Raw genomic sequence first — 18,827 nt, forward strand, 5'->3', positions numbered from 1 at the left:
TAGTCTATACCAGCTGTGGGCTACTTTTTTGTTGTCCCAGGGAAAATTGGGTTTTTAGAATCATTTTCCTTCTATTACTACAAAAAAACAAGTCTATAGCTGCGTTTTTAAAACATAGTTGTAGTTCCTAAAAACGCCAGTATAAGTCCATTTGAGCTATAACTGCGTTTTCTATAGCCGCGTTTTGTAGTGTCGGCATTGCATTGTGCTAATAGATTAGATTGGTCTATACCAGCTATGGGCTCCTTGGGATACTTGCTGCCTTATAAGCTGTGAAGCTGAAGGATTATTGTACCATCAATTATGCTCCTTTTATTGTGGGCTACTTTTTTGTTGTCCCAGGGAAACTGTTTGCGTACTCTTTGGGATACTTTTGCAGTCCCACATCGAAGACAACTCCCCCCACTTGCTGCCTTATAAGCTGTGAAGCTGAAGGAGTAGTGTACCATCAATTGCTGCCGCTGTGAAGCTGAAGGAGTAGTGTAACATCAGTTATTAAGTAGTAGTGGTACACGTGTCTGGCGCCTTTTAAAGTGGGAGGGTTTCTTGTCTCGGCCCCCAATTAGCAAGAATTGTCCGCTTTGGCTATGCCTCACGGTTTTGCTCAATCCCACATCGAGGAGAGACGCCTCCTACATGTGCCTTATAAGCTTGAGCCCAAGACACATATGTACCACTACTACACGTGTACCACAAAATAAATTTAATTTGTTAGTTGTTACACCACAAAAAAACTTCTAATATAAAACATAATTTCAACAGCTGTTCTAAAATCTCAAGATTTGTTCATATATTCATATGATGAAATAAAGTTTGCTCATTGCATTTTATTTTATTTTATTTTATATTTCAACTTCATAATATATGATTTATTAATTATGATCTATTACATAGTTATCTTTATATACTTTTTCACTTAGTTTCAATTGTACGGAAGAAAGAGACGTGGATCTATATTTTGGAGAAAAATATAGTAATAAACAAAGTATACAAAGTTAGAACTTGATCTAATAGTTCTCACACTGCAATTTTTTTTTTTTTTATAAGAAAATTATTGCATTGTATTTTCATACATATCTCACTATATATAATACCCAACTACAAAATAAATTTAATTTGTTAGTTGTTACACCACAAAAAATCTTCTAATATAAAACATAATTTCAAGTAACACATTGAATTTTAAAAATATACAATCTAATATATTAATTCAATAATTATCCAATAAAACATATTCATATCAAATTTTCCCGCGTATCGCGCAGGTCTGTGACTAGTATGCCTAATTTGTGACACAATCTGAACTCCCACCAGAATCATGATTCCGGCTGAACTCATTTCTCCTCTAAAGTAACATTTGTAACCCTATGTCTATTTTGCAAATTATGAGATGAGTCATGGTTTTTTTTTTTTTCCCCTTAGACTGTTTGCTTTTCCAATCAATGATTTTCAGAATTAATTCAAAGCACACAACTGGGAGAAGTGTTGTTACAGATAAATGGGTAAGAATGCTGCCTGATGACTAATCAGGCACATTTACCTTCTTACTGGGGATAGAATTTGAGTATTTTAATTCTGAAGCTATATTTATTATTGCCTGATATTGACTTGAGTCAATTGTTCATATTAAAATTTGAACTAAAACGAAGGTTATACATTCATCACTAAGCTGAAACATTTCTAACATATTATACATGTTCTATCCATTTTAACTAGTCCTCAATCCAAATGCAACCCTAGAGTATGCTAAAATCTATTAGCTGGTTTTGGCTACTTAATATGCATGTTTTCTAAGACTCCCCTCATTGTTGACATGTCCACTGCAATTCCAAGACTTTCAGATAGTGGAGACCTCTAGAGAATTCACAAGAATGGTTTTGCAGGAGGAGAGGAGTTGCTGTGCACAAGAAAGACACAAAATGGCTTATGCAGTCTCTTACTTATTACGAGGTTTCTTAGTTTGCAAAGATGCATGTTATAGTCAGTGTACACAACTCTTACTAGCCGCTGAGTAATTAAGTACACTAGTTTAAAGACAAATTCCTTTGAGAGGGGGAAAAAAAGAAAAACAAAACAAAATGTTCAAGCATAATGTAAAAATGATGTGAATTTTTTCAGGAAGTCTCAGTTGGTTGTTATAATATCCAATCACAAATGGGAAATTGTGAAATTTGCTTTGTTGATGACTTTGATAAAAGATATGTATGTAATTACCTAATTCTGAAATTACAAATGGAGAATTTAGCAGGAGATTCTATTTACATACTATAAATCACAGGAGGAGAATCCTTGTCCTTTTTTATCTCTTACTGATCATTGCTAGACAGAATCATGAGAGATGATTTATGAATCCATTTATCCACGTCCGGAGTGAAAGAGTTGGAAATGCTAGATCATGCAATTCTTGCATAGCAACAAACTAGGCAAGGCAAAGTTCTATGTCAGAGAACACATGTCATGCATTCACTATATATATCATTTCTCACACAATGTGTAAATCCCACAGCTATGGAACCCACACTGCAAGAAAGATGATACATTAGATAATTACTGCAAATTGCAGGGGCTTAGGCCTAAGTAACATTGTCAACCCCCTTCCTAAAAGGCCTAAGAATGTTGACTTGAGACTGGACCACAACAGTGAGGAAATATTTTACAGGCTTATTTTGGCAATATTTACAACATATATCCAGCAAAACCCTCTATTTCCTTGTTTTTAAGTTTTTGGCACATTTGTCATAAACTTAAGTATGTTTCTGGCACTAATTCTCTAAAAGGCATTTATGCAATCAAAATATGTAATGCCATGCTACATGCGAAGCATCATTTTAGGAAGACTGACTTGAAATTGCACTGAATCTCTGATGGTTAGCAGCAGGAAAATAAATAAATAAAAAGCTGATCCTAACATAATGTTCATCTTTAAGTTCTTTCGATCCTCATCATAATAACAAATAAATTTCGTATTCTATTGATTTATTTAATTTTTTAAATTACATATGGAAAATCAGGGTAACAGTTTTATCCTTATCAGCCAATCCTTATACATGTACATACAATCTAGAGACACACTAAATGAACTTATGAAAATTTTGGAGACCGATATAAATAGTCCAATAGTCAAAATGGAACTACATCAAGACTAAGTTATAAACGAACCATGCACAAAAACAGGCAGTAACAACAGCAGTTACCGTCTTGAGTAACGATCTACAAGTGCCTTAGCTTTCTCTGGTGCAAAGAACCGTGCCTGCACATAGGCCATAGATACTAGCTTACATCCTTGATGTGTGCAATGTGTGTACGTTCTATACAGACATAATATAAGTGCCAAGGTTCCACAAAAGCATGATAATCATTGCAATTACATAAAAAGATACAAAACGAGGTGACCCCTTCCCAAAGAGATCCATGGTTTTAAACTTCAACTTGTACCCAATCAACCAAGCTTATACAAAGAGGAGTCAAAAGTCGTGAGGCTTTGCATTTGAGATACAATTATTCCATCAAAGTCCCTTAAAATATTTTAGTTGCGAATTAGGAAAATTCAACACTTCAAGAGTTGCTCTAAACTTCAAGCCCTCCCATGTTAGTTCAAAAGAGGAGAGTTCAAAAATAAATAAATAAATAATTTTGAGTAGAATAGAAAATATATGCACAGGCATGCTCATTACCTGTCAACATAAGCTGTAGTCTCCCCAACTCTTTTACCATTAGATACTTGGAAAATAGTCAGCATGGATCCACAATTACACAAAAAAACAACCATAACAATAATAAAGAAAAGAAAAGAAAATAATGCATCCACAAAAAATAGGAAGCTGTAGTGCCTATTGTAGCTTGCTGGTATTACTTGTGCGATTGAGGTAGAAGAATGCGCATATGAACATAGACACATACATGATTACATGTATATTGACACATAAATATACATATATGCATTTCAAAAGACACTATTATCGATGCATACATACATGTGTACATGACTTTCCATATACATGCATATGCCAATAAATATTCACATACTCACCTGAATAAACATCCTCTCTGCATCTCCAACTTTACCGTTTTCTTTCAAAATGATTCCCTGCAGAAGAATAATACCGATAAAATTTATATGCAAGTTCAGTTCATCTCAAAATATCTAAACTAGAAGCATAACCATCAACCAGCGGGAAAGAGGGAATCAAAACCAATAAAGAACAATGATGCATTGTGAAGAACAATGTCAGTAACCATTTTGCATGCATTTTTTGGACTGTGCACTCCCTTCAATCAGTAACCAGTTCTTAGTTTTCCATTGGCAATTTCCTCCATATTCTTGAAAGATTCTATTCTCTCATATCATGCATTATTCAAACAGTAGTCACACAAATCAGAAAGAAGCATGAACACATAATTATTCTTAGATATTTTTTTTTTGATAGGTTAAATTATTCTTAGATATAGTATCCAGAAACAATTTCCATGATCCCAGGATTTATAAAAGAATACTTAACAATTAGAATAGAGTGGATAGTGGATAGTGGATGTGCGTGATTTAAATATGTATTTACCTGTATCTACATGCACTCAAAGTACTAATTTTATTTTAATAAAATATAAATAAATAAAAAATCACCATGGATGTTTTACCAGTTTGTAAAGACATACACACCATTTTAATTAAAAAGCTTCATGATTAATTTTGCAGGAACCGCCAGTAATGAAGATTCATAGAGAGAACTCCTATTAGTGAGATTCTTGTAATACTACTAATACCCCATTTTTACCATATGCTATACAGCATACATGCACAACACAAACACAAAATCTACACTAGGATCTAGGGTTTTTTCCATCAATAAAAAAAAAAAAATGAAACTAAAATTTCAAACAATCTTGATGAAATATTCCTTTCAAAAATGTAATTAGATAACATGGCGAAGTTGCAAAATGACTATTAATATAGATGTTAAATTACCGATTGTCCCAAAAGTTTAAACTATTGGAATATAGTAAATTTAATCATTTAACCATATACTTCTAACACTCTCCTTCACATGTGGGCTCAAACTCTCTTTTAATAGGTGAGGCGCAACATATGGGATTTTAAATGGGAGGTAGAGTAGAGGGGACATGAATCGAACTCAGAACCTCCTACTCTGATACCATGTTAAATTACCGATTGTTCCAAAAGTTTAAGCTATTGGGATATTGTAAATTTAATCATTTAATCACATACTACTAACTATATATATATATATATATATATATATTCTTTCTTCACTAAAGTGTCTAGCAATGCAAAGGTTTCATACTTTGAGATCTTTATAACTGAATACTTTGTTCCTTATCATATACATTTTGTACCTAGTATTGGCATATTTTGATGAGATATGCTGGTGTATTGGTAAAAAATAATTTTCATCTTAGTTCTAAATTAACAAACATTCCAAGCTATCTGGCTAGAACATTCATTGCATAAATGAGAGAGAGAGAGAGAGGAACCTTAGCTAAGTAACCACGGAAGTCATCTGGGTGACTAGAGATGAGGCGGTCGTAAACAGATACAGCATCACTGATATGGCCCCAATCTGAATATGCTTTACCAAGAAGTAATTCAACCTGAAATAAATCTCATTGCAAAGAAAAAAATGGCAAAAGAAAACCAAGAAAAAAGCCACTGAAAATCAGATTTCATTTAAGAGAAAGCAATTAAAGGATGTCTGATGATGAAAAACATTAAAAAAAAATTGTCAAAATTTTAAATAAAAAAAACATTAAGGAACCTGAAAGATTCAGCTATCATCTTAATTTGGTGCATGTATTCTTGAGATTTTTTTCACATGTACTCTTATATATCCACGGAAAAAAGGATTTAAAAATTGAGGATACAACAAATATAAAAAAGGAAAGGCATGTTTGAACATCACATATAAAGGAGCTCTAGATTTATTTTCTAGAATAGGTTAAAAAGAATTCCTTTTGCAAGCTTTCAAATTAGATTGGAGTGACAAACAAAGAGAAAGCAGAAAATTAGAGAAAGTAGCTAACTTGTCTGTACACAAATAATACAAAATGTCAAATAAAAAAGATTGAGATGCATTCCCTCTTTTCTTTTTTTCTTTTTTTCTCCCACAGCTATTAAGGCTTTCTTTATAGAGAGAATAAGAGAGGAGATGAAATGTTGTCTTTCCCCATACTATTTTAAAATTTTAATATCATTAGTATTTCTTTTTTTGAGAATCAAATTTGAATACCATTATTATTATACATTTTCAATGATATCATTCCTGAGGCTGCTTCTTTAGCTAAAATAAACAGAGGTTTTGAGCCCTTGTCACAGCCCCAAAGGACCTCACTTCTGATGAGGCACCCAATGGAAAAGAATTCGGATCTTACTATAGATGAGTTTTTGAAAATAAAAAAGTAATAATCAATTTTTTGTTTTAATAATAGGGTTGATGACTTGGTCTTACTCCTTTGTTATTCAGTAGCCTTTCACTTGCTAATTAGTAAGTATTATAAACTAAAAACATGATCACATAATAACATGATTCTTGGCTGCATTTAACAAAGAAAACTAATGTAAAAAATTGAATGCATAAATGCTGTTTCACATATATGACTTATTATTGTCATATATATGGTATCTTATTATTACTCCATAAGTATTAAAAGAGATGATGACAGCATTTTTGTGAAGGCATGCTTTCTAAAAACATTATCCACATAAAACCAAAGTCATTTTCATTGGTTGAACAAATGTAATACTTTAGTGAATCTAAAAGGCTAAAACCTTAGTATTGTAATTTGTAAGTTCTCTAGAACACTCCCTGAAAGGCAAATCAATTATGATGCAACATATTTTAAAAGGCTACACCCAAATCATAATCAAATTTCCTTCAAGTTGCTGCTTTATGATGCTTAAAATCCTCCCTTTTCCTTTTACTTTTGTAATTTTGGAATCTTAGAAGTGTAATCTGTGATTGAGAAACTACAACTCACTTGAACAGGGTCCACCTGTTGCGAATTTGTCTCTTCAACCTTACTATTAGAGTTCTGAGAATACAGTCGTTCACGAGAGCCCAGGAGAAATTGAACAGCCTGCATTAAAAAGAAAAGAAAATAAAAATGAAATTGTAATTGCAGATATGCTTGTCTAACAGGCTGTTACATGTAACTGTTCATGAGATGACAATAATATGCCTGGATTCTAAGTAATTGACTTAAGAATCTCTATAACGATGCTTTTGGGATCCAAAAAGGAGATAAGGAGCTCCACACCTGAGTTTAAGTAAAGCAAGTTAGTTTTAGCTCTCTTTTCTACATAAGAGAATATTATGTGGAAAATCGATACAAGCCAAATTCAAAGGACCCAGTCAGTTGACTGCAAGGCTGGGCAGTGATGATCACATGACCAAAATTACATAATATTTTTCATTTTTAAAATAGAATCTGCTCTCATATATGTACAAATTCCTATCAATTTAGGACATAACTAAGACAAAATGTTAAGTGAACCTAGATTGAAGATCTAATCTTACATATGGCATTAAATAATAACCAGAAAGTTTTAGAAATTATTATAAGTTAATTTGGTGTGTGTTGTGTGTGTGCGTATTTTGATTGGTAAGTTACACACACATTCAATGGGTCTTGAACCTACAACCTTACCCTCCACCTAAAACTTATAAGGGAAAAAGGTGCCGATTATGCTAGAGCTCATTGGCGTAAGAAATCAATATAAAAGTTTCTATTAGAGAAAAATAAACATCTGTACATTTATGCAAGTCCTGAACATGAATTGAAGTCAGAGTAGTAATATCATGAAATCAAGATCAACTCAGCTATCCAGTAGCTGGGCTATGTGTCCAACAGTTTGGGTGAGTTCAAATAAGTGAATACAACATATTCCACCACTTGAGTAGCTGAAAGATGGCTGACATAGAACAAAGCTGTTGTCAGCCTTTTGTTTAGTTTCTTGACAGGTTTTGGTAACCAAAAGTTTGAAAAAAAAAAAAAAAAAAAAAAAAAAGAACAAGAAATGATGATTCGGGTCTTAAGCCTTGAACTATTGATTTGGGTTAAAAAGATTTTGTCATTTAGGTTGTTGGAAACCAAAACAACTGTTGAAGGATTTTCTGGTTGGAAAAGGTTGGTAACAGTTAAGAATTTTAGGGTCTCTAACAGAATAAGAAAAGGGATCCGATTTGGATGTAAAAAGGGAAGAGAGCACAAGTTTTTGGGCTGTGAACAGTAACCCAAGAATAGTTTTGGTATTTTGGGGTTGCTCCATAGCTTTTTGCTGATGGGTTAAATGGGGTATAGAGGCTTAACCTAAACCTTATGGAACATGGAATATATGGACTTTTACTAAGCACAAACTAAATTACTATTGCAAACTCAAATTAAAAAACCCTATAACATAATTAATCAATAATATTATAACCCAATAAAGCAAATCTACAACCAATTCCATAAGTTTATGAATTAGAGAAATACCCTTAAAATAAAACAAAATCAGCTCCTATCTGTTTGTATCAATGGCTAAGAATTAAAACAAGAGGCTCTTTCAAAAAAGTTTTGAATTGTGGAGCATTCAACCTAATAGCATGATGACAAACCTCATCTGGTTTCTTAGCAGCAAGTAATGAAGTTGTAAGGCCACGCAGTACTTCAAAGTTGATCTCTTTAGACACCTGTTAGGTATATGAAGACTTCAAATATTTTTATTAAGTAATCATCAGCGCAAACATTTATCAACTAATAATAAAATAATAGCTCTTATTCTGCTTCCTGCAATTCCTATCAATTGTATATAATGTGATTATCAATTTCACATGCTTCCTCTTCATACAGTGCAAATCAAATTTAATATAAAATAAAAGGTTATTTGCGAAATATTTATAATGACATAAAAACAACATCAAATTTAGGGATCAGTGTCTGTCATTTGGGGCTTAGATTGGTCACCTGCATCCTTTTAGTTGATTTTTCGTATGCCTTTTCAATTCCTAACCCTTCATAGTCCTTAGGCTATCCTTCTAAGTTCTAATCAACAAATCCCAAAATCTAGGAAACCGTAATCTATGATTGAAGAAAATACTTAATTATAGGCATCCTAACTAATTTGATTTGAGAATAATCCTCATAGATGCATACAACCAACAACCTGTAAATCACATGCCCTGGTTGGTGAGAGGCTGAGAGCACACAGTCAAACACCGATGTTAAGTTACGAGCACCAATGCTAATAAAGATGAGCTCATTATTTAGCATACCAAAGTCAAGCAAATTTCGTTAGTTGACAAGTTTTGCAAACTATCTTGTTTAGTAGCATCTCGAGTCTTAAAGCCTCGAGTTCAATGAAGGAACTCAAGTCTTTGAGACTCAAGTTCAAAGTGGTGGCAAAGCTGAGGTGGACTAAAAATCCACGTGGAACTCGAGTTCCTACAAAGCATCCCAAGAAATAATACAAGAAAAGATGATGTACGTGGTTGGGATGCTGTTTCAGATCTGATGGTTGGGATGGGGGACCAAGAAAGCTGAAGCATGAAGCAGAACAAACCTCTAGGCTCTAGCTATTGATTTGTTGTTGCTTTGGTGAATTTGTTTTGATGGGTCATCCCATTTAATGGTGGGAAACGTGAATGGGAGGCATGAACTTTCTCAGCCTTTGAGAATTTTTTTCCTTTGTGGAACTTGAGTTCTTGGAGACTCGAGTTCCACATGGATTTTTTATCCACATCAGTTTTGCCACCTCCTGGAACTCGAGTCTTAGAGTTCCTTCATTGAACTCGAGTTTCAGAGCCTCGAGATACTAGTTTACAAAATAGTTTCAAAAATTTACCAACTAACAAAATTGTTAAGAAAATCATGTTAAATGGCAAAAAATCCCCATGTTCAGTGCACACGGCAGTCTAAACCAGCAACAAGCAGAACATTATCCTGCAAATCTGAGGAAGACTTACCATATCTGAAATCTTAAATGCAGCTACACTCCCGTCATAATCTTTGAGTTCATATTTGACTTCTCCAAGCAAACGGTAAACATCAGGGTCACTTGGTTTCACCTGTGGGGCACAAAAGTCAATAGATCAATTGAAAAACTATTATCTTGGAAGCATGGTTAAAGCACCATGTCCACTTTATTGTACATAAAATTCATAAAACTTCGAACATGGAGCATGAAAATACCTTAGTCAAGTCCTGAAGCACAGAGACAGCTCGAGTATATTCTCCCAATTCTGTCAATGTCACTGCAGCTCCCTACCAATTCCATCAAATTGGGATAGGAAGTAAAATATTTATAAAAATAATGATGGAACCAGAAAAATAATTAAATAATTACCTAGTAGATTAAGAATATATTTGTTCTAGGACTTTTTTTAGGGAAAAATTGCATATGAAACTTTTAAATGAGAGGTAAAGTGGAGATGGGGTTTAAACTTAGAATCATTTGCCATGATACATTGATAAACTACCACTTGTCCCAAAAGCTTATGTTGATAGGAAATGATGAATTTAATTAAATAAATATTATTTTAACACGGTCAATGGAATTCACACTTGTTCATTGTGTCTTCTATATGTTGCATGTGCATGTTGATACCATAAGATGATTAAGGTTAATCACACCTTTTCAATTGCTTTTTTTTTTTTGAAAGCTCATGTCATAAAATTTCTGTGTTCCCCTTCTAGTAATAAAAATGCAATCTACTAAATCAAGATCCCCAAGCTCCAAATTCTTGTTATCCAACAGATAAATTTGGGTTGATTGGTTTTAGTTGGCTCCCAAATATGACCAACATGAAACCAAAAATGAGAATCTTATAATTTTTCAAGTAGATTGCTCTCTCTCCCCCTCTCTGCGTGGGTGTGTGAATGCACACATGCTTGTGGGCATAAATTTACTTTAAAAGCTTTTTAACATAATTAGGTTAGCATTTTGGTCTAGATTGAAAGCCACCAAATCCATCAGATTAGGTTCATGCTCTTAACCTGACTATAGGACAGGCGATTGGACTAAGACAATTTCTTCTATTTGCACGTTTCAACCAGCATTAACTAAAAGAATCAGCAGCATATATTGAATACAATCCCTTCTTTTTTCCTTCTTGAAAGATGAAATGACTCCTTTAAGTCTAGTTCCAAAGCTAATTACACATATAGACGACACTGAAATATGTTTCATATAACAATAAAATAAACATGTAGCAATAATTCAGTCAAACCAGCACAAGTACATTTCTATTTTCAGTGATATCAGCATACAGTAACAAAGAAACAGAACTGGTATCCTGCAGAACAATGAAAGACTCACTTCAAGAGCAATTGGATCTTTTGGGGAGTTAGTTAGCGTTGCCTCATAATCTTTCAGCCTAGTCTGCCACATATCAAGAATTAAATGTACATGATTAATCTTTCCTGATTTCATCAAAAGACATTGCAGAAAAACAAATACGATCAGCCAAAAGTAAATTAATAGATGAATAAATTGCTGTAAAATAAATGCACATGTAATACAAAACTACATAATAAACCAGCTCAGAATTGGAGGATCACCCTTGGTGACACTAAATAAGCCATACTTCTATGTAGATTAACCACTATCATTATGAAACTTACTATGACATGAATGACATTATCTTTTAAAGTAGGAATTAAAATTATTGCCCCAAAAAACAAAGCAATTCAAAAAATAATTGTTCATTATGAAACTTCTGTGTACTCGGGTTGGCTGCTTTCTTTTATTTAATAAAACTTTACGTTACCTATCAAAAAAATAATAATAATAATTGTTCATATGCATTCTGGTAACTATCTCCTAAACTAAAACTAAAAGCTATAACTTGCTTAGTACTTCTAAGTTCCTGTGAGCAATTTCCAAGAATACTACTCAAGAGTAAATTTCTCTTTTCTTGATAAGTTACTCAAGAGTAAAAATTATTAGAGATTTCCAATATTACCTGAAGAGTAGCTTTCTCTTCTTCCGACAGTTTATTATTGACCACGGCACCATCCTCAGTGGGACTAACACTGGAAAATTGAAGGTCATCTCAAAATCAAACCATGCCTCCAGAAATTGCAACCCATCAAATATTATTATGAGGGTTGAGGGGGAGGAGAAACAGTTAGGACAGAATAAATCAACAACAGTAATAATATGGATAGATCAAATAGTAGTTTTGAGGAAATGAGATTAAAACATAAAATAAATAAATTTGAAAATTTCATATTTGAATAGTTCCAGTAGAGCTCCAGGGTCCCCTACGAAATGTTATGTTCCCAATTTTTGGCTGGTGGTAGTCTTCAATGATATATGCCTTTGAAAACTACAAATACTATTATGAACCATAGTAATGATTTTTACGTTCAAGGTATGCAATGTTGTATCAATTGGCTTTAAATTAAGGTTTTAACACTTGGCCTTTTTATGAACCATAGTAATGATTTTTACGTTCAAGGTATGCAATGTTGTATCAATTGGCTTTAAATTAAGGTTTTAACACTTGGCCTTTTTATGCCCCAGCAAAAGCCAGACTGAACTGTTATTTTTTAAAAGAAAAAGATAAGTTTATCAGATGAGACAAAGTAGTAACAGCTAGACACAATGGAAACAACAACAGAGATGATTGATCGAAAATTAGTACAGGATAGAAGAACCTTTCACTTACTATGCCATACCTTCCTGAGGGAAGAAAGTCTCCAAGAGCAAAAACCAAACCGAAGACCAAGACAGCTACACCTACCCCAATCTTGTCATATCAAAATTGAATTAGTGATATATATACTGTTGAAGATGATGTCAATCATATCATTTTACAGGTGAGAAAAGCACAAACAGCTGAAAATTTTACCTGTGTACCAAGTCCAATCGTTTTCTTCTCTGCCTCAACTGGTGCATCATAGTCAATTGCTCCAAAGTCTTTTTCGTCATCTTCTTTTTTCTTCTCGAGCGCTGACCTGAGAAGCATACAGAAAGCCATAGTCATGAATAATTATTCCAAAAATGATGCACAGAGAAAAATTCATACAACTAGCTGTAATGGCCACTCTCTTGCAAGGGTTGCAAAAATGATTTTAAGAAAGGAAAACTTAATAAGATGAATTGGCCACTCTCCCTTAAAAGCAGGGGCAATTCACCCCTGCCAACAGCTCCAAATCAAGCGCAGAGGGGTACCCAGTTTATCTAAGAAGCAATAAAGAGTAAAGACCATGATTTCCTCATGACTAAGCAGTGTACTAAGAGATAATCACCTCATTTTCTGTCTCATTTTCAATAACTTAGAGGCTTCAATTCAGTGTATGGTTAATATAAGAAGACCTGGCTGATAGGTGCTATACTGATTTATGACCATCATAGATTCATAGTCAGTTTTCCAGATAGCAGGTTCTTGCAACACTGCAGCCATTCCATATGACTTACCAAGCTACAATATAACAGAAAAATGCAATCACTTGTGTTTATGACTTATTATTAATATTCATAAAAGTCTATGTGATGTAGAACAGATAGCACAGGCTTTCCTGGAGTAGTAAGGGCGGCTGAAATCACGACGCAAGACCAAAATGCACAAGTAGAAATCATCAGGGCAAAGGTGTCAAAATTGCATGAAATTTTGCTAGTTGAAGGGAAACTGTCTTTTGATCAAAAGTCATCACCTTGCCACAAGGTGCACCTTAACTTTGGTAAATTCCTCCATTAAGGCTCCAAAAACAATGATTTTTCTATTTTTAGTAATTTTTGTTTCCTTAATAACTTTTTGTTCAAAATTCATAATAAGGTCTCGCTTGTTTTGGAACAAGCTTTAAGGTTCGTAGTTTATGATTTTGCATTTAACTCAATTTTGGTAAAAATCGATACTTTGCCACCTAATCTCGTGATTAGCGCGAATTAGGGTTTTGAATGTTTTCCTAGTCATCCTAGAGTTTTGTTTTTTTAGTATTTATATGCTATGTAGCCTCTAGAGGCAAAACATACTATTATTAATAAAATTCAAAGTTTTCTCTGGTGGATTCCAAACCTATCACCTTGTGAATTCAAGGGACCCCTTATGGATTTGATGTTTATGACCAAAAGCTAACATTTTAGTTTTTGTTCCATCTAAGAAAGTATTGTGTGTGCTTTCTTCAAGCTTCCGCGACATCACTATGTATATTCATATGTTTTAAACTGTTACTAAGCTTATTAATTTTCAATACTTCAGGAAAAGCTAAAGTAATCTTTTAGTGAAAAAGCCTGCAATATCACGAGAAAGTAACATACTCTAACCTAAACATCCATCATCCAGGATATTAAATACAATTTAATCAAACTGACATGTAAGTATGAAACCTGAAATGAGGCAAATTGTTTTATTTCCTTTCTTCAATTGAATAAAGAAAAAGATTTCTCTTCATGGATAGAGTGTCACATTGATGTTGGTAGAAAAAATCATTAATTCAAGCCTGATATTTCCTAAACCTAATGAATGATTTTCTATTTTGACCTGATCTCACTTCATTATTTTCAAGTAAGGACATATGAGAAGCTCATGGGAAAGAAACATAACACAATATACCTTCTAACTGCTTCCAACCGTTCCTCAAACTGAAGGTCCAAAGAATTATTCTTCGATTTCCCATCAAATTGAGAACTTAAACCAGGTGCCTCTACAATGAAAACTTGTGGTAAGGTTAATGCAGCAAAGACCAGTAGAATATAAACAGAACAAATCTAGGAAAGTTACATGAGGGTCCAAATTCATTAAATAATTTGATTAAAAGGATTTATATAACTTAAGAGGATGATGCTGTCTAATCTTACAAACCACAAGCATGTCCAAAACTACAAGTGGCCATGCAATATCATGGCGAACATGCAAAGAAAATTGTGAGAAGACCAGCATAATGGGAAACAAGAAGCGATATCAAGAGAAGTATCAGGTTTTGGAAGCCCATGTGTGCCATACAGGCCTATTGCCCCAAAGTTAACAAAAGATTTTAAAAAAAAAAAAAAGGTTTCAGAGCCCACCACAAGTTTTTCAAAGCAGAATTATCAGTTGAGAGATCTTTATAAATGCTTTAAGCAGCCTCAAGACTATGCATATGATCAGATAACTGTAATAAAAATTTTAAAAAAAAGGGGGTTAAAATGATTATTTTATGTAAAACATGTTGAAGAAAAAAAAAATTGACACCTTGAACATTTACTAGAGCAAAATACAAACCAAAATCCAAGTTTAAAGAAGACTGATGGATTAAAATGTCCTATCCCCCAAACCCTTTTTTCCCTCCTTTTTTACACATACAGAGGTACACAAAGAATCAAGGGCAACATTCACGACTCAAACATTTTTGTGCAAAATGTTCTGAACAATAAAAGATTAAATTTGGGCAATTGTAGTGTACAAAGTTCAAATAAACAAATATATGAATAATTTTCCTAAATTGAGGGGAAAACTATCCACACTTACGAGTAGGTACAGGACCAGATTGCTTAGTTGTTGATTTCCTGCACCAGGCAAAAACAGTGATTACGACATGATGAAAGCATTGCTATCATACAGGTGCAACTGACTATTTACAATTCACATGTCAGAATATAAGGTCTCCATTATGACCATTTCATTGATGAGCAAACCAATCAATAAATTAACCATAAAGACATATTAGAAAGCATTTAAATATATAGCTTTAGAATAATATTAGGAATATTTTTAATTTCTCTCCTTTGTTCAGAATTTCCCTAAGTTAGTAAGTATTTACTTTCTCTATGGCTATGAAATAACAATTAAAGGAAAGACTCCATACTTTTTCCTACATTTTCTCAGTAATCAAACAAGTAATGCAAGAAAACTCTCAAATAAGGATTGAACAAGTCAATACATTGTGTTACTATTATGCACACTTCACTGCCTAGAGAGCCCAATTAAAAAAAAAAAATTTACAACAGAAAGCACAAATCTTTTGGCCAAAAACTTTGTTTTCTTTCCTCCACTTTTTCCTGGCAACCAATTAGAAAGATCAAAGAAAACAGTGGGTCCTTCATTTCCTATTATTCCCAAGTCATTGCTGAGAAAACCCATTACAAAAATAACCTTAAAAAGAAAGTATCAATCTTTTCTTTACTTTTCCAACATTTTATTAGCAAGCAAACAGAGAACTAAAGAAAATTGTAGCTCAGACACATATACACATATAGATAGATGAAAACACATAAGTATGTATAGATATAATACATACGTGGGTACCTTGTTGGTGTTGTTTTTGGTTCCAAAACCGCGTCTTGTTGGTTTTGAATCAGCGCATCGTATTGGAGGCATCAGCAAATGACTTGCTGTGGCTGCGGCCATTGCACTGTCTCTCACTCTAAACCGAAGAAGATAAGGTTTGTGCACTTTTCTCTCTGTCTAAAGTAACACTTTATAGTTTCCGCCAAAGGCTAAATTTTTGCCACGTCAGCAATATGAATATAAAAAAAAAAATTTTGAAACCAATTTTTTTTTTTTAATTTTAAATTTGATAATTAGAATAGATGAGGATTATTTAGATTATGGATGTCTCGGTTTAAGTTGCAATGAAATGGATTGAACTTGGCCAAACTTGTTTAATTGGATTGCCCATTAGTGGGTATCATCCTTATTTAATCAAGCTAATCAACTTATTTAATGGGTTTAATTCCCGCCTAACATACATGCATGTTGCGTGGGGTGGGTTTGAAAAATGTGTAACCTCATTTCTTTTCAACAATAGTTTTTTATGATTTATGAATTCTTACAGATAAAATTTGTTTACTGACAAATAAATATGGTTGATTCTAAAAAGATTTACATGCTTTTCATAATTTAAAATTGAGTTAAGAATAAGGAACTTTACTATATATTCACTAATTGATATTTAAATTCTGGTAATTGAGAATTTATTGTATATAGTTTAAAAAATATATAATCAATAATGATTCTCAATTGAAGTTATCTTATTGATAGCAATAAAATAAAAATGCCAAAACAATCCTTTTGGTGGAGTTAAATAGTATAACAACACTCAAATCTCCCCAAGAGCTTTGTAGCTTAACATACACTTTCTAGTGTTTTTAACTAAAACGTTAAGGATTCGAACACTTCTTCTTCAACTATTAAAAATTATCACCAAAAAAAAAAAACAAAACAAAAAAACTCAAATCTCAAAGTAAAAAACTTTTAATTATAGTTCCCATGTGCCAACTACCAATGTCATATAGAACAAAGTTTAATGCGTATGTCATTTGCATTTTTTGGAATGGAGATTTTTTTTATATAAGATATTTGTTTTAGTTTTGTTAGTACAAAATAAATTTTGTTTTTGTTTTGGAACGGGCCATATGGCCACATATATATGAGTTTTGGAATGGGTCACATGGCATCAATTTCTTCTTCTCCTTCTTCTTTTTTTTTTTTTCTTTTTTGATAACAATTGGCCGCAATTTCGAAGTTGAAAATGAGCCCTCAAAAACCCAAATCATATATGTGGCATAGCGCGCCCTACCAAAACAAATATAAAAATATTTTTTCAACTAACTAAAAAAAAAAAATCCAATGAAATTAATTCTCCGCCAAGAAAAAGTGGACTCTCCTGGATAAAGAATAAACACAACCACATTCAATCATTTCAAATTTCAAATTATTTCAAAAAAAAAAATTATTTCAAATTTATTTTAGATGACTTTACAATTGAGCATCACTATCAATTATATGTTTTTATACTGCAATTACTTCTCAACTACAAGGATCAAATAATCAGTTTAGTAAACATATAATTAAGTTTTTTATTTAATTTTTAGAATTTTTTTTTTAGAGAGATTTAGTTTTTAGAATATAGTAGCTTATTTTTAATTCAATTCTTGATCTTTGAGAGGTGCATCAAATTTTTTTTTTTAAGAAGTGATGATATATATATATTTTTTTTGTTAGTAAACAAGTTTTATCCGCAAGAATTCACAAATCAGGGAAATTAAATATACTGTTTAAAATGCATGAAACTTCACCATAATTAACATAATATAGTTTGATATCTAGACTTCTAAAAGGTAGTTCTATATTTTTTTTTTCATTGTTTCAATGGCTACTGAATACTAGATGATAAAAAAGAAAAAAGAAAAAAAGCCAAATTGTTTATAGAGTTATTGTGTCAAAGGCTTTATAGCTGAATTGACACATCTCCATATACAAAGTGCTTGGAGTCTAGGGAGTAAAGGGTTCAAACTACGGGGTTAGCAGCATGTTGTATTTATTTCTCAAAAAAAAAAAAAGTTATTGTATTTTGTACTTATTATTCTAATTCTTATTGTTGTGACTATGAAACAAACATTTTCAATCATTAATATTATCAAATTAAACAAAGATTCACAACTAAATGAAAAATGATATTTTAACAGACTTTTCGATTTTATATAGCAAAAGGAAAATTGTAACAAAATTCCATACAGAATTAAATATAGATAAATTTAATGATATAAAGGAACGTCGAATTCCATTTTGATATATCAAACTCCTATTTGTATCTTTATTTTGTTTATATATTTTTTCTATTTCTTATTCTTGAATGATCAATGAATTTTTGTTCAAGTTTTGGTCTTCCCCAACAAATTCTTGGTTTCGTCACCACCGGTTAGCATCTTTCTTCGCAAAGGATTGTTATTATTTGGTGGTGTTAGGTGTTATCTTGTTATCTTTCATCTTAATAATTAAGGCTACTAAGCACGGGATAGGTTAGCTCTTCTAGGTTATTACGATGAGATTAATCTTCTTAAATACGGTTTGGCGTTTATTATTTAATGCTACGTATAATAGGTGAGTAACTCCCATCTGCTGTGAGAGTGA

At 32.6% G+C, this 18,827-nt stretch overlaps 1 protein-coding gene across 10 annotated transcripts in view; it reads right to left on the minus strand.

Moving 5' to 3' along the window:
• LOC126727650 (uncharacterized) overlaps positions 1-16,376 on the minus strand; it is a 32,587-nt gene extending 16,211 nt beyond the window's left edge. For 2 of the 10 annotated variants that reach the window (XM_050433530.1, XM_050433531.1), the window contains exons 1-12: positions 16,213-16,376; positions 15,444-15,481; positions 14,550-14,640; positions 12,846-12,951; positions 12,673-12,743; positions 11,955-12,024; positions 11,309-11,371; positions 10,183-10,254; positions 9,957-10,058; positions 8,610-8,684; positions 6,991-7,089; positions 5,491-5,618 (exon numbers count right to left, since the gene is read on the minus strand). In XM_050433530.1, coding sequence (XP_050289487.1) covers positions 5,496-5,618; positions 6,991-7,089; positions 8,610-8,684; positions 9,957-10,058; positions 10,183-10,254; positions 11,309-11,371; positions 11,955-12,024; positions 12,673-12,743; positions 12,846-12,951; positions 14,550-14,640; positions 15,444-15,481; positions 16,213-16,322 — 1,020 coding nt within the window. In that variant the 5' untranslated portion in view covers positions 16,323-16,376 and the 3' untranslated portion in view covers positions 5,491-5,495. Of the gene's footprint in view, positions 1-2,945; positions 3,251-4,030; positions 4,088-5,490; positions 5,619-6,990; positions 7,090-8,589; positions 8,685-9,956; positions 10,059-10,182; positions 10,255-11,308; positions 11,372-11,954; positions 12,025-12,662; positions 12,744-12,845; positions 12,952-14,549; positions 14,641-15,443; positions 15,482-16,212 lie in introns of those variants that run through there. The other 8 variants (XM_050433528.1, XM_050433529.1, XR_007656348.1 and 5 more) reach the window with 7 other exon arrangements.
• Between the last annotated feature and the right edge of the window lie 2,451 nt (positions 16,377-18,827).

This window comes from Quercus robur, chromosome 5, assembly GCF_932294415.1.
Source record: "Quercus robur chromosome 5, dhQueRobu3.1, whole genome shotgun sequence".
In the NCBI taxonomy this organism is placed as follows: domain Eukaryota; kingdom Viridiplantae; phylum Streptophyta; class Magnoliopsida; order Fagales; family Fagaceae; genus Quercus; species Quercus robur.